Source organism: Moschus berezovskii, chromosome 10, assembly GCF_049115385.1.
Source record: "Moschus berezovskii isolate FMDL1 chromosome 10, NW_MosBer_1.0, whole genome shotgun sequence".
NCBI lineage: Eukaryota > Metazoa > Chordata > Mammalia > Artiodactyla > Moschidae > Moschus > Moschus berezovskii.
Window position 1 is genome coordinate 90,552,298 of NC_142469.1, and position 13,983 is coordinate 90,566,280.

Consider the following 13,983-nt stretch of genomic DNA (forward strand, 5'->3'; position numbering starts at 1 on the left):
GAGAGAGAGAGCCAACTTCAGCCCCGCAGGCGGCTGAGATTTGGCGCCTCTGTCCCCGAAGCGGTAGGGTTTGAATATACCTTCAGGAGCACTAGCTGAGAGGCGAAGAGAATAAGGATGGAGGGGTGTGTGTGTGTGTGTGTGTGTGTGTGTGTGTGTGTGTAAAGAACGCAGGGAGGGGGGTCGAAAGAGAGAAGTCGAGGATTGGCAGAGGTGTGGGTGGGGGTTAAAGAATTGCAACTCGCTGGTCAGCAATCGGCCCTGCGGGAGATTGTCTCGGCAGCTTGACCAAGCACTGTCCAGGGTTCTGAAGGCTGCAGCGCTCAGCTGCCGCCGCGGGAGCAACCCGGAAGCTCCCCTCTGTTCCCTTTCTAGCAACTATGCAAAGCCAAAGGTCCTGATGTAGGGAAGTGCAGGGACCCTTACATTCCCTTCCTCCCTCCCTCATGGGTCACAAGAAACTAGTTACCCGACCTATACCCTCCCCCCCTCCCCCAGAGTCTACAGTAAGACGACTTCTGGGGGATGGGGGCGATGTACCAAAATCCGACATGTGGAGACTTTACCAGGCGTTGCCTTAGTAACTAATATGGATTTCCTCAAGCTGGCAAATTTATATTTACTATTTGGGTAGTATGTTAGGGTCTCTTCAGCCCCTCAAAGTTAAAGTAAAAGGTGCACTCCTGGTTCGAGTTTATTTGGAAGTAGCGCTTCCACCTTCATAATGAAAGAGTTTCCAAATTTCTTCTGGGGAAAATAAAGTTGATCTTTTCAAACCTAGAAAGTTCTCTAAGGTCGGAAGCCCTAGCTCCTCCTTCTCCCGCTTCCCTCCTCCCCCTGGAGTCTGTAAGCGTGAGGGTATTTGGGGACCTGGAAGAGACCTGAAGGTGCAGGAGAGGGCGGGTAGGCGGGGCTCTGCGCCTCCCAGGACGAGGGACGGAGAACACTGGGGGCAGAACGACCACCTTTCTCCTTGCCCAGAGCTGTCTCTCAAGCTGTCCCTCCAGCCGATATCATGATGTCATTCCAGCCCCTATCACGGAATGGACCGGGCAATTAATAAACCAGCACTGACCGTAGAGCTTTGACACAGGTCCTGTGATAAGGGAGCTTTGATTTTCTTCCTCTTTTGTCTGCAGCGTCCAGCTCACCACAGCCACCACGACTCCCATTGCACCCTTGGTCAGTTTACCCTGATGCACCAGTGAAGAAAGGGGACTCGAATTCCTCTAGAGACGCCGCCAAGGCGTAAAGGTGGTCGTGGAGGACCCGGAGGAGGAAGCGGTGGGGAAGGAGGAGGGGGTGCAGACGCCGAAGTCTTCGGACGATTGGTATTGGCAGGCTGGACCGAGCGGCGAGAGGCAGGCGTCGGGTCCACGCTGTGAGCGCGCAGAGCCGGCTGGCTGGACCAGCGTGGGCACGCGGCTGGCGGGCTGGACGGCGTCTTCAGCACAATGGTCCGGTTCCTCTTGGTTTTCTTCCCAACTATCTTTTTGGAGATGACCCTACTCCCCAGAGGTCCCGGCAGGAAAGTGTTGCTGGCGGGAGCCTCATCTCAGCGCTCCGTGGCCAGAATGGACGGAGATGTCATCATCGGGGCCCTCTTCTCAGTCCACCACCAGCCTCCGGCCGAGAAGGTGCCCGAGAGGAAGTGTGGGGAGATTAGGGAGCAGTACGGCATCCAAAGGGTGGAGGCCATGTTCCACACTTTGGATAAGATCAACGCGGACCCGGTCCTCCTGCCCAACATCACTCTGGGCAGTGAGATCCGGGATTCCTGCTGGCACTCCTCCGTGGCTCTGGAGCAGAGCATTGAGTTCATCAGGGACTCTCTGATTTCCATTCGAGATGACAGGGACGGGCTCAACCGCTGCCTGCCGGACGGTCAGACCCTTCCCCCAGGCAGGACTAAGAAGCCCATTGCGGGCGTGATCGGCCCCGGCTCCAGCTCCGTCGCCATTCAAGTACAGAACCTGCTGCAGCTCTTTGACATCCCCCAGATCGCTTACTCTGCCACCAGCATCGATCTGAGTGACAAAACTCTGTACAAATACTTCCTGAGGGTGGTCCCTTCTGACACTTTGCAGGCAAGGGCGATGCTTGATATAGTCAAGCGGTACAATTGGACCTATGTCTCCGCAGTCCACACGGAAGGTAGGCATTGCATTTGGGGAGGAAAAGTACCAAGAAAACCAGGGAATTGCACAGATGTGAGCTTGGGTTCATAGTGTTATTCCTGTTTATTTCTAGCGCCATAGGACAGACTCTGCCCCTTTCAGTACTTGTCCACCCAAGCATTGCCTAGTGCTCATTCTCCTATAATAATAGTGCAGGAAAACTGTCCCCTGGTGTTTCTGGGGGTAGTAAGAACCAAAAAGACACCAAACTTTCCATGAATAGTGCCAAATTGTAGTTTCTGGATTTATGTATTTGCTTTTCCTTGTATTCAGAGTTTATTTTCCCCTTTATACTACCCTTAAATGACTGGTTGTGGTTTTCCATGCTTAATAGACTAATCCAATGTGAGAGATTAGAAAAACAGAAAACAAACTGCTGTTGCCTTAAATTGGACTTGAAAACTTTATCTTGTCTTAAGCAGCTGAAGGTGCTTCTTCATCCTGGTGTGCCCTCTTCTTACGCATTTAAAACTTACCTGTGAATGTTAGATTAATGAAGTCATCTTCCTCAATATACTAGGTATTTTAAATTCTAGTGTGCCTTAAGGTACAAAGGAAAAATAAATAATTTAAATAGCATATATATATATTTTTTACTTAATAGGAAATTTTTTCCTACTTAAAATGGTCCATATGTCGTCACTTCCTCCAAGGATTATCTTGTTTTATGAGCAATAGCACTTATGACCTCTTGGGTTTGAATTTTTGTTTCTAGCTAACACAATGACTTTGCTTGTTAGAATTTACAGTTAGACAAATTATAAATTACTAACAAAATGATGGTAGATATCAGGTTTAAAATATCTTTTAAAAGTGAAATAGATTTTACCTGAGGCTAAAAACTTTGATGCATACAATTTTACAGATATGAATTCTTAAATAATTTCTTATATATAACTTTTCTTTACTCTTCTCATCTTACCCTATACTGATTGTTGGATAAAATGAGACTGTTGAGTCATTTACTTTTAATTACCCCAGGTTTATAGAGAAATTGAGAGCCAGGTTACAAATCAATGACCAGAACATTGTGTATATGTGTATATGCTGGCATATGGAAAAGAATCTTGAGGTTATTGTTACATTCATATTTCTTAATATCAGATTATTAATATAAAAGCCACAGGTATGACTTCATGTTCTTTTAACAAGGTGCACAATATTCAGTCACTAGAGTAAAGTCTGATATAGAAATTAAGAAGCATTCTTACTGAAGTGGTGATATGGTTATGTTAATGAAAACTGATACTTTAAAAGGAGCAGAGTTTTTAGGAAAAACAAAAATTATGTAGAATTGTACATTATAATTTAAGATTTTAATTTTGGGGAAAAAATGTTCCTGTTGCAATATTATGACTTCTCATAACTGACTCCTGTTTCTGAATCTGAATTTTTCTTAGTGAACTTGTGTATCTCTTTTTCAGAAAAATCTTATATTACTCTTTTAAGACACAGACTTAAATGAGATGTGCACTCATTACATTTTTTGCTTAGTGTTAGTTTACTGCATTTTGTTGTTTAACATTGTTTCCTCCAGTGCTTAGATGGAACACCTTTAAAGCACAAGTTCAAAATGTGTTAATTATCAGTGTTAGAGAGATCTAACAGGGAATGGCAAAATGTAGATTGAATGTGATTTATTTAAATATTTAATAGCTCTTCCTCAAATGAGCTAGATAATTGATTATAGACATTAGAAGTGTAAATTCCTTCTTCAAGAAGATGTAATACTTTATCATTTTTACAAGGTAGTTTCATTTTCTGTATTTTATTATGTCATTTTATTTGGGGGGTAGAAAGGAGTGGAGAAAAGACCCCTCCCCATTTAACTCTTCAATATGTTTTCTAGTTGCATCATTTTGCTAAAATAATTGTTTATAGTGGGTTGTTTTCTGACAACTAGAGCTATCTTTTTGGAGAATTAATTGGAATTGTATTTGCCAGTTTTGTTGAGGAAAGGCTGATATTAAAATTCCACTCTTGTGTTAGTTTGGATCACCTTGTTTCCCGTCTGCCTTCTGACTTGTGTTGTGTGGTAGGGCTAATGTCCCCATAGTGTTAGAATAATTGATTCCAGACTGGACTGTGTTCAAAGAACAGCATCAGAGCTAACTTTGGTGTCTATTTTATTACCAAGAAATGATGGCATTCATCTGGCCTTTAATATATGATATTTTATTTCTTCTCAAAGAGAATTTATTTCCTCTCTTATTAGATATAATATCTGTGGATGCTAAATTGCTTTTATTTTCTTCTATCTGTGAAGAAATATAACAGCGTCCTTTGTATAAGCTCCAACTGAAAATTTATTTTTTTCTGAGGCTCTGCCCTCCTGCTTCTCAGGGACCCATAGTGTACTGGCCTGCAGGCACTTTCTTGCATCATTTAGTAATTTTCCTGTCTTCAGACTGATGGGGTCACCTCCTGGTGACAGTTCCCTGTCAAAAAGCAGCTAAGACCACATATCTGTGCTGTCTTTGCCATCTGGGCACTAGTCAGGAGGAAAGCTGGTTTGTCTGGATATTAGCAATTTGGAGTTTAGAAATTCTAGGACCTCCAGTGACCGTCACCTCTCCTTTCTAAATGAGCCATTCTCTAGTCAATTTATCATCATAGTTTCTTTTATTATAAGTTAGCCTCGTATAGTTAACATCAAAAGTATTAGATGACTAGATTACTTTACCTTCATTTGTATGGTTACTACTGATTGACTTTAAAACCATAGATGAAGCATCTTATTCTTTCAAAAATTTTATATCCCTCCGTTATTTTACTTTATGTACAAGTTAAGCTTGGAGATGTTTTCTGCTTTTGTTTTGTTTAGGTAGAATTCAGCCGCTACATTCTTTTACATACTTCCAATCTCCTACCATGTCATTTGTGTCACACTTGTCCTCTATTCATGACAACTGTCAGTGTAGCTGACATCAAAAGAGGATCAGTTCACGTGAAGCTACCTGCAGTGGGCTCTCCAGAAATCTTTTCAGGATTAGTTCCTGAGAGGCATATTGAAATAGGATCAAAGGAGGGCACTGAAGCAATAGAGCCTTGTCCACAAAGAAAAATGGAGTGTACTTTGGAGCAAGCTGCTCACCTGGAATGTGTGTCTTTAAATATGCTAATCATAGAATACAAAAATAGCCTACTTCTGTGAAGACTATCTCGGCCAAGGACATTGTATCCTGTCCTTCTGATAAAATGCAGATTCCCCACCAAAAACCAAATTTATCACTTCAGAAAATTTTAGAAAACAATACTTAAAAACTATCCTAGTTGATTAAATTCAAAACTTTGTATGAATCCAATAAACAATATTCTTTGAGTCCAATAAAGAGTAGTCTAACAAAGAATATTAGCTTCAGAAAGTTTTTTTTTGGATTCAATGCATTTCATTTCTCCTAATATTTTGTCTCATAATGTCAGGGAGTATTGATATGGTAAGGGATTTAGTGATGCCGCTGTGCCCTTTTGTTTACAGTTATGTTTTTAGTGTGGTGCACTTTTTTTGGACATTTGCTTACACTTAATATAAGATTTGCCTTTTTTGGCTTCTTTTCAAAATCTGATATTTTTAGAAGCTTTTCTCTATTTGATATAAAATACTGTAAAATTCTAATGACATCAGAGAAAAAATCCTCATAAATCATAAAAACATCAGTTAATGGTTACTTTATGTAATGCAATGACCTACAAGAATTTTATTTTTACTAAATATCGTATTTCCTATCTATACACCAGCAACTTTCTTTATACCTTTCTTAACTTGATTCCAACCTATTTCACTGTTAAGTCACCTTAATAAATGTTCTATATTATCACAAAATAGGAGCACAATGTCTTAAAAAGTTATTTAGTCTGACCAACTAAAGAGTCTTAAAACACCACTGTTACATCTTTGCCAAAAAGTGGTTCCCATATGCTCTGAGTTTCCTAGTTGTGATTGGGATTTCTAATGAGAGTTGAAGAATATACGATTTAAATTCATAGGCAGAGTTTCACCCATTAGTCAGTTTTTCTATTTAGTGACTTTATTCCTTGAAATTTCTGTCAACTACTGGGAATTATCCAAACAATTCAAATTTCTCTTCCATGACATATTTGGTGTTAATGAACTCTCTCTCTTTTATGCCATAGCTCACCAGTTCCTTTACCTATATATTTAAATTTTAGTTCCATTACTAGCATGGATAACTCAAGTCATTCTTAGATAAGTTATAATCTAAAAGTCATTTTAAAAAATCTGTGCTGCTACTAGGCCACATCTCCTTTCTTTTATGTTTCAACAATTTTAAATAATAATATTATTATTCTAAGAGTAAGACTTTGTTTTTGTTTCCTTTAAATGTAAAATTTTTAGCTTAAATTTGCCTTATCAATAAGTTCTGGAATTTTTTTAAAAATTTAATTCATCTTAGCATCCCAGCCTTGTGTCCTCATGAGTTGACTGTATATGTTAAAACTGAGTAAGAGAGAGTTAAGTGTAAATCCCCATAGCCCTTCACCAGCAAACTACTGCTCTGGTGGTCACTCAGTATGTTATGAATTCTCTTGACAGTAAGTTTTTCCATTACATGCTATACCACTTTATAAGATAAATAAATGGCTTAAAAGTAGGAAAATCATCACAGCATATTTACAATTTGAATAAAAAATTTACTATACCAAAAACTGTTTATAAGAAGTTTGAATACTTGGTTTCAGTTACTGAGTTCTTTACACTCTAGAAAGGGATTATGATTTGAGCACATGTAAAATGAGCAAAAACAAAGTATTAGTAAAGACATTTAGAAACATGAGTTTACATGTGTTTAGGGAACACTGAGAGAAAATACTGGTAAGTGGAACTAGCTAGAAAAAAAGCTGGAGAAAAGGGAATTTTGATTAACTTTTTAATATGGCATTTGTAAAAGATAAAAGCAGTAGGAAGAATGTCCCCACTGGGGATAAAATAAGCAGGTTTGCTTGTCTGGAGTGGAGATTGTGGGCCAGGAACTAATTAATAATAAAGATAGCAACTCAAATGTGGGTCCTTTTATTCTGTGATTCCATGAGTCTTTATCAACATGAAGGACAAATAATGGAGAATCGTGAAGCCTGAGACAAAGGGTTTTCATTTCAAGAAAGAAATATCAAAGCACAGTTTGGTATGATTCAAAGGTAGTTTAAAGAAAGTGAATTCTTTCTGAAATTGTGTAGGGATGATACATTGGATGTGGAAGAAAACTAGCCACGAAAGGTTACGTTTGTAGAATTCTAGATACTAGGCTGTTAAAAATAATTGGGAAGAATAAAAGTACTTCAAAGGAATACTTTATAGGAGGATTTGATGTACCAAAGATTTAGAAACAAAGACTCAAAAGATACCTTCAAATTTGCAATTCTGAAGGACCAGGAGAATTTTGGTGTAATTAACAGGCTTTCCGGGTGACTCAGTGGTAAAGAATCCACCTGCCAATTCAGGAGACGTGGCTTCAACCCCTGGGTTGGAAAGATCCCCTGAAGAAGGAAATGGCAACCCACTGTAGTATTCTGGCTGGGAAATCCCATGGACAGAGGAGCCTGACAGACTATAGTCTGTAGAGCTGCAAAAGAGTTGGATGCGACTGAGTGACTAAACAATAGGCTTGTGATAAGTAGGTTTCTAAACCATGATTCTTTATGTTTAAAGACATGGATTTAGATTTTAAGAGTTTAGCTTGATGTGAACTTTGGCTAAGAGCACATACATTACTGGTGAGAGTGGGTATCTAGACAAAAGAAAAGTCAGGGACATTCATGCTGCTGCTGCTGCTTCTAAGTCACTTCAGTCGTGTCCGACTTTGTGCGACCCCATAGACGGCAGCCCACCAGGCTCCCCTGTCCCTGGGATTCTCCAGACAAGGAGACTGGAGTGGATTGCCATTTCCTTCTCCAGTGCATGAAAGTGAAAAGTGAAAGTGAATTCGCTCAGTCGTGTCTGACTCTTAGCGACCCCACGGACTGCAGTGCACCAGGCTCCTCCGTCCATGGGATTTTCCAGGCAAGAGTACTGGAGTGGGGTGCCATTGCCTTCTCCGCAGGGACATTCATAAGTTACCCTATTTGTGATTTTAATGAAGTGTTCACGTCCAAGTAAACCTTGCGCACCCAGAGCCTTGGTTACCTGACTGACAAACCTGAGTACTTGAGAACTGATTTCTTTAAACTCCAACCTTTTACGTTTTAAACCTGTTATAAGGTGATCTTTGAAAATTATATTATACAGCTCCATGACATCTTTTGAAGAGCATGCTGGGTTTAATAGCAACTTTTCTTGAGTATATGAAGTAATCATTGTGAATCCCAACTGTTACATTTGTTGGGGTACAGTGGTAATCTTGAAACCTTTTGAAAAACATAAAAGCCACACTCTTATAGAAATGGCCTTAGGTTGCCATATTTTGAGTTCCTGTCTTTATCATTTTTTCTATATTGACTAGAGTTATTAAGCCATTTTCTAAGTTATTTCATCCATGTTTAGTTAGTAGGTACTATGTACAGAGGATTAAGGTGAAATCCAAAGATGAAAAAAGGAGGCATTTTTATTATTTTGAGAAAGCTTGAACTCTTCTTGATTCTTCTGCCAAACCATCTATCACCCTGTGAGTCTGTTTGCTTTGGAACAAATTCTATAAGTAGCTGGCAGGCATAAGGTAGATGGTGACAGAGACTTCTATTTTGTGTTTCTGTCATGTGGCTTGGCAGTTGCCAGTCATCTTCAGGCACTAAAATTTTTTCTCCTAGTGATCTATGGAGCTAATATACAATGGCAATTTTTATGGACTTTTAATAACTTTCTGGGCAGTGGCTAGAGTGGCATCATCATAAAGTGATTTGTCAGAAGCCATATTTTCATCATGCCATGTAAGACCTCAGTGGGCTAGGGAAAGCATAACCAAGGAGACAATAGTTTAGTAAGCACCTACAAGCATTGAAAAAACCAACTCATAGTGCATGCCATTTTGATATTAGATTGGAAGCAACATCTCAGTAGGGGAGGGTTGTCAGTTTTCAGAGAAGCTGCAGTTGAAAATCAGAGTTAGGCTGAGACATAAAGTCTTGTCAAAATGATGTAGCTATCTTATCCATTAAAGAGCTATCATTAGATTTTAAACTTATGTGGAAATATTTATGTACTTTATGTGTGTAAGTTCTACTTATTTTTCATGCTTAATTGCCTTCTATAAATGTCTACAACACTTTAAAAGACAATTTTCATGAAAAATTATAATTTTAATTTTCTTCAGTCTCATGGGAAGATTTACTTTCTTAAACTTAAGATGTCAGTGTTCAAATATGGCAGTAATGTTTTTATGAAGGATACTGGTGCAAACAGAAACTTGGTGATCAGATATCCTCATTTATCGATTTAGGATCATCTATTTTAATTACTTCATGGCCAACAAATTGAAGATTCCAGGCAGTTATCTAAATGATTCAGATAAAATTCTTAATTGGCAGTTGAAATGCAAGACAATTTGGGGGAGCGTTGTTTTGCTTGCCAAGCAACTCTATTTGCTTTCTAATGAACGTATGACCTTTTATACATTGATAAATTCATTTGTCTATTACTTGTCAGACATTGGTCTTGGTGCTAGGAACAAATAAATTAAAATAATAATAGTTATTTTTGTGATTATTTCATTATTGTTACTATTGTCCCTAAGGGTCCCATAGTCTGTGGAAGAAACAGAAATATATAGGCGGTTAAAGGCTTATGGGTTCCAGAAAGTATGTTTAAACACTTAGAAAATAAATGGATGAAAGACTATGAAAATAGTATACATTCATCTCAGTTTTATGTATAAAATGGGAATGATAATCGCTACCATGTCATTTGCCTCACAGCAGTGTTTCAGAGAACAAGGAGATGGCGTGTATAATGAGCCTTCATCTGTTTTTCTTAAACTGCCATCAGTTAGCCCTTCTTAGCTGAAGAAAATTGAATAAGTACATGAAGTCAGGTGAAGATATTTGATCCTAAAACTTAGTAGCAAAAGATAAAAATGCAGTTTATGGTTAAGATAAATATTCAGTTTGTGCTATAGATTTTAGGAACCTTTCTCATGCTGCAAATGAGAAAACAAAAGCCCAAAATGACCTTCCTAAGACCATAGCATTCATTAGTAACAAAGCTAGGATTAATTCAACTTCATGTGAGATACTTTTGTAAGCCAAAGATTGATTGACTTTTAATTTTTAAATCACTTGAGCCACCCTCATGCATTCTTCTCTTTTGTGGATCTCCGGGAGTTGGTGATGGACAGGGAGGCCTGGCGTGCTATGGTTCATGGGGTCGCTAAGAGTCGGACACGACTGAGTGACTAAACTAAACTAAAATATCAGCCAATCCAGCTATGTTCTTCCCAACTTTGCTGCAGTCAATTAGCAGCTTCCAAGAGACTCTTGTCACTGGAAACTCATTCTCATTGCCGAGAGTCTTCCTTTCAATACTCCTGGGTGATCCCAGCATTTGCATGTGTGACCCATTGATACTTATCCTCATAGATCGTTGATCTCAACTCTGCGTCCTTCACCTTCACTTCAGCAGCCCACGCACTCTGTCCAGCCTGGCACCTTGAGGTCACCAAGGACTCTTCTAGCTCTAAATTCTTAAACACCAAAAAGCCTTTGACCAATACAAGCCTCCTTAACTCCTCGTTTCCAGCTCACCTGCTCTCCACATTTCCCTGGAAAATCTGCATCAAACTATTTTATTTGATCTGATTTCTTCTCTAGATCTGAGCAACTCTATTTCTGTATTTGTGCTTGTTACCAGCTTGTAAAAGAGCTCCTTTTTCAGAGAAAATGAACTTCCAGCTTAAAGTGTCTACTCCACAAGAAACTCTAGCTGAGGGGATTATAAATGTGCCATTTTCCTCTCAGCCCTTTTAATGCAGAAAATAAAGACTAGGAAGGAGGACTTTTTTTTTTTTTTTAAGAAAGAAGGAAATATTCCATCCCTGTGAGGGCTGTGGTCAAGAGTGGGAGATCACATTTGCTCAGACAGCTCTGCAGTGCCGTCTCTATAGCAAGTAACCAGGGATGCTGAAGAGTGAAGAAGGATGAGAAGATTTAAAAAAGGATGAGTACGTGTGGATTTCAGGGGTCAGGGGTAGAACTGACACAAAGATTTCTTGGAATCAGCCACATTTAGAGAGCCATCAGGGTAAAAATGTCCACAAACAATCCCTTAGGTTTACTGTGCAGTTGAAATGAGACAGGGCTGTGGATAGATCGGATATGCTGTATATGTCGGATCTTGTTGTTCTCATCAGGCCATTCAAACCTTAAATAAGATGTCCTTAGTCCAGGAGAGCCTGCGTGAAGTAAATACAGGAATGTACTGGGGTATGCATGTGCAGATAAAGAGAGAAAGGGGTATATCTTCGTAATTTGCTAACTTTGAGCAGCACATTCAGTTTTTCTTTCTTTCCTTCATAACAGTTGCATCTACAGCATGTGGTTCTAAGTGAAAGTCCTTTGGCCACTTGATTATTCTATAGTCATTCTATAATTGTTGCTGGATACAATGAAGCAGTTTCCTCTGTTCTCTTTGGTCTCTAACACATTATATAATTTGTACATTATGAAGGGCAGAACAAAAAGATCACTAGACAAATTGCCAACAGTATGTTCAAGAGAAGAAACTGTCTACAGTAGCATTTAACAAGTGATTTGAGGATATCAAGACTGAAAACAAATTATGATAAATAATATCAACTTTTCCGGGATAAATATGTGTATACTATTTCACTTTTTGGTCAATAGATATTGACCAAATTTTAACCTTCTGTAGGTTAAAAAAAGAAGACATTTTCAAACCTCTCTCTTAATTAAGTAAATGCTAGTGAGCATCTTCTCTGGACCAGGCCCTCTGCTATAGTCACTGATGCCCAGAGGTAGATGAACTGTATATAGTCCCTCTGTCAGGAAGTTCACCATATAATGACTACCATTCAGTGCAACCAGAGGAGTAGAAATGAATTAGAGAGGTAACAGGCAGAACTGTGACTAGCTTTTTAGCTTTAGGGAGATTAGGATTTAGTGACTGATTGGCTATGAGGGTTAAGGACGATGTCTAGAATGACTCTCAGGTTTCCATTTTATACAACTAAATAGGGAAGAAGAGAGGACGCACAGATTGGGAAAACACGAGTTTTGGACTGGTTCAGCATGAGGTAACTGCTGCTGCTAAGTCACTTCAGTCGTGTCCGACTCTGTGCGATCCCATAGACGGCAGCCCACCAGGCTCCCCTGTCCCTGGGATTCTCCAGGCAAGAATACTGGAGTGGGTTGCCATTTCCTTCTCCAATGAGGTAACTATAGGACAATAAAGTTGAGAGATCTCATAGGCCAAGCATCTGAAAAGGGAAGTAGATTTGAGATTTGTCATCAAATTGCTGTGGCTAATACCACAGAAGTTGATGAAATTGCCAGCAGAGAGGATATAGAGTGAAGAGAGAAGAGAGCTAAGGGAAGAACTTTAAGAAAGGTTAAAATTAGGAAAAGGATCCAGAAAGGAGATGGAGAAGGTACAGTCAGAAAACTAGAAGGAGAAAGAAGAAGAACCAGGAAAGAGTCAGACATCCCGGAAGGCAAGGTAGGAGAAAGTTTCAAGAGAACAGTGACAAATATCACTGAGCTGACAAGGAAGGAAGGGTTATAGAAATGATTCTCCATACCAGTAGCCTCCACTTCTTCCTTGTATCTGCCTATCAAGAATCTCTTAATTTCTTGTATTTTACGATGTTACTAAACCTGCAGAAATATTGAAATATTTCAGAGAACTTATTCACTGTACATTTAATTTATTTTATTTATAAAAGTTATGAACTGTAGAAAGTTTTACTTGTTGGGTCAAATGCTTGTTGCTTCAAATGCTTGTTGCATTTGTAGTGCTAGTTACAAGAAAATCAAATACCTTCAATGTATAAATGCTATTAAGTTTTTAAAGGACTCTGGAGTATAAGTAAATTTGTTTAAAGAAATTTAGTCTGTTCAACTTGAAAAAAAAATAAAATTGGATTATTTGATTTAAAAAAATAAAATAAAATAAAAAGAAAGAAAAATAAGTATCAGGCAAAGAAAATATTAGCTTTAGATTTTATAAGATGATTAAAGAAGAGAATAAACCTTGAATTTTGAAAAATTAACTAGCAAGATATTACCTTTTAACCTTTTTCTATTAAAGAATAAGTATACAAAATAAATCTTACTTTATAACTTTCTTAAATATCGACATCATAAATTTTAAAATATTTGTATCCTGCTTTCTCAGTCTCACCTGATTGCTAATGATTAATACTAAAATCATGTATTTTAAAAAAAAAAAAAAAAAAAAGAATCTCTTAATTTCTAAACCCAGTGGAAGAGCAGAGGCCAGGAGGAAATGGAGATGGCGGGTGTACAGCATTGTTCCCAGAGACTGAGAAGGGAAAGGGAGAGACAGGATGGTACCTAGACAGAAATGCACTTCCAAGTGAAACAGTCTCTAGGATGAGAAAGTTTTAAGCAGTTTTAAAGGATGATGGGAAAGAGTGGTAGAAAAAGAAAATTTGAAGATAATTGATGAAGCCAAGTTGCGGAGGAAGCAAGACGAAATTGTGGTTGGACCACACTTGAATGGGAGAAGACTTTCCCCTGGGTGGTGGTACTGATAAGTTTGGGGAAGGAGAGCAAAGAAGGGGTAAGCTTTGTTTTCTCAATTATTCAGTGAGGCAGATAGAAAGGAATAGGGAATAAGTCAAACACAAATAGAGTAAATTTTTAGAGCACCCACCTGTTA

General features: G+C 38.8%; 1 protein-coding gene across 2 annotated transcripts in view; it reads left to right on the forward strand.

The window, feature by feature from the left end:
* The first annotated feature begins 1,454 nt into the window (after positions 1–1,454).
* GRM1 (glutamate metabotropic receptor 1) overlaps positions 1,455–13,983 on the forward strand; it is a 433,167-nt gene continuing 420,638 nt past the window's right edge. For both annotated transcript variants that reach the window (XM_055433699.2, XM_088840946.1), the window contains exon 1: positions 1,455–2,154. In XM_055433699.2, coding sequence (XP_055289674.2) covers positions 1,455–2,154 — 700 coding nt within the window. The remainder of the gene's footprint in view (positions 2,155–13,983) is intronic.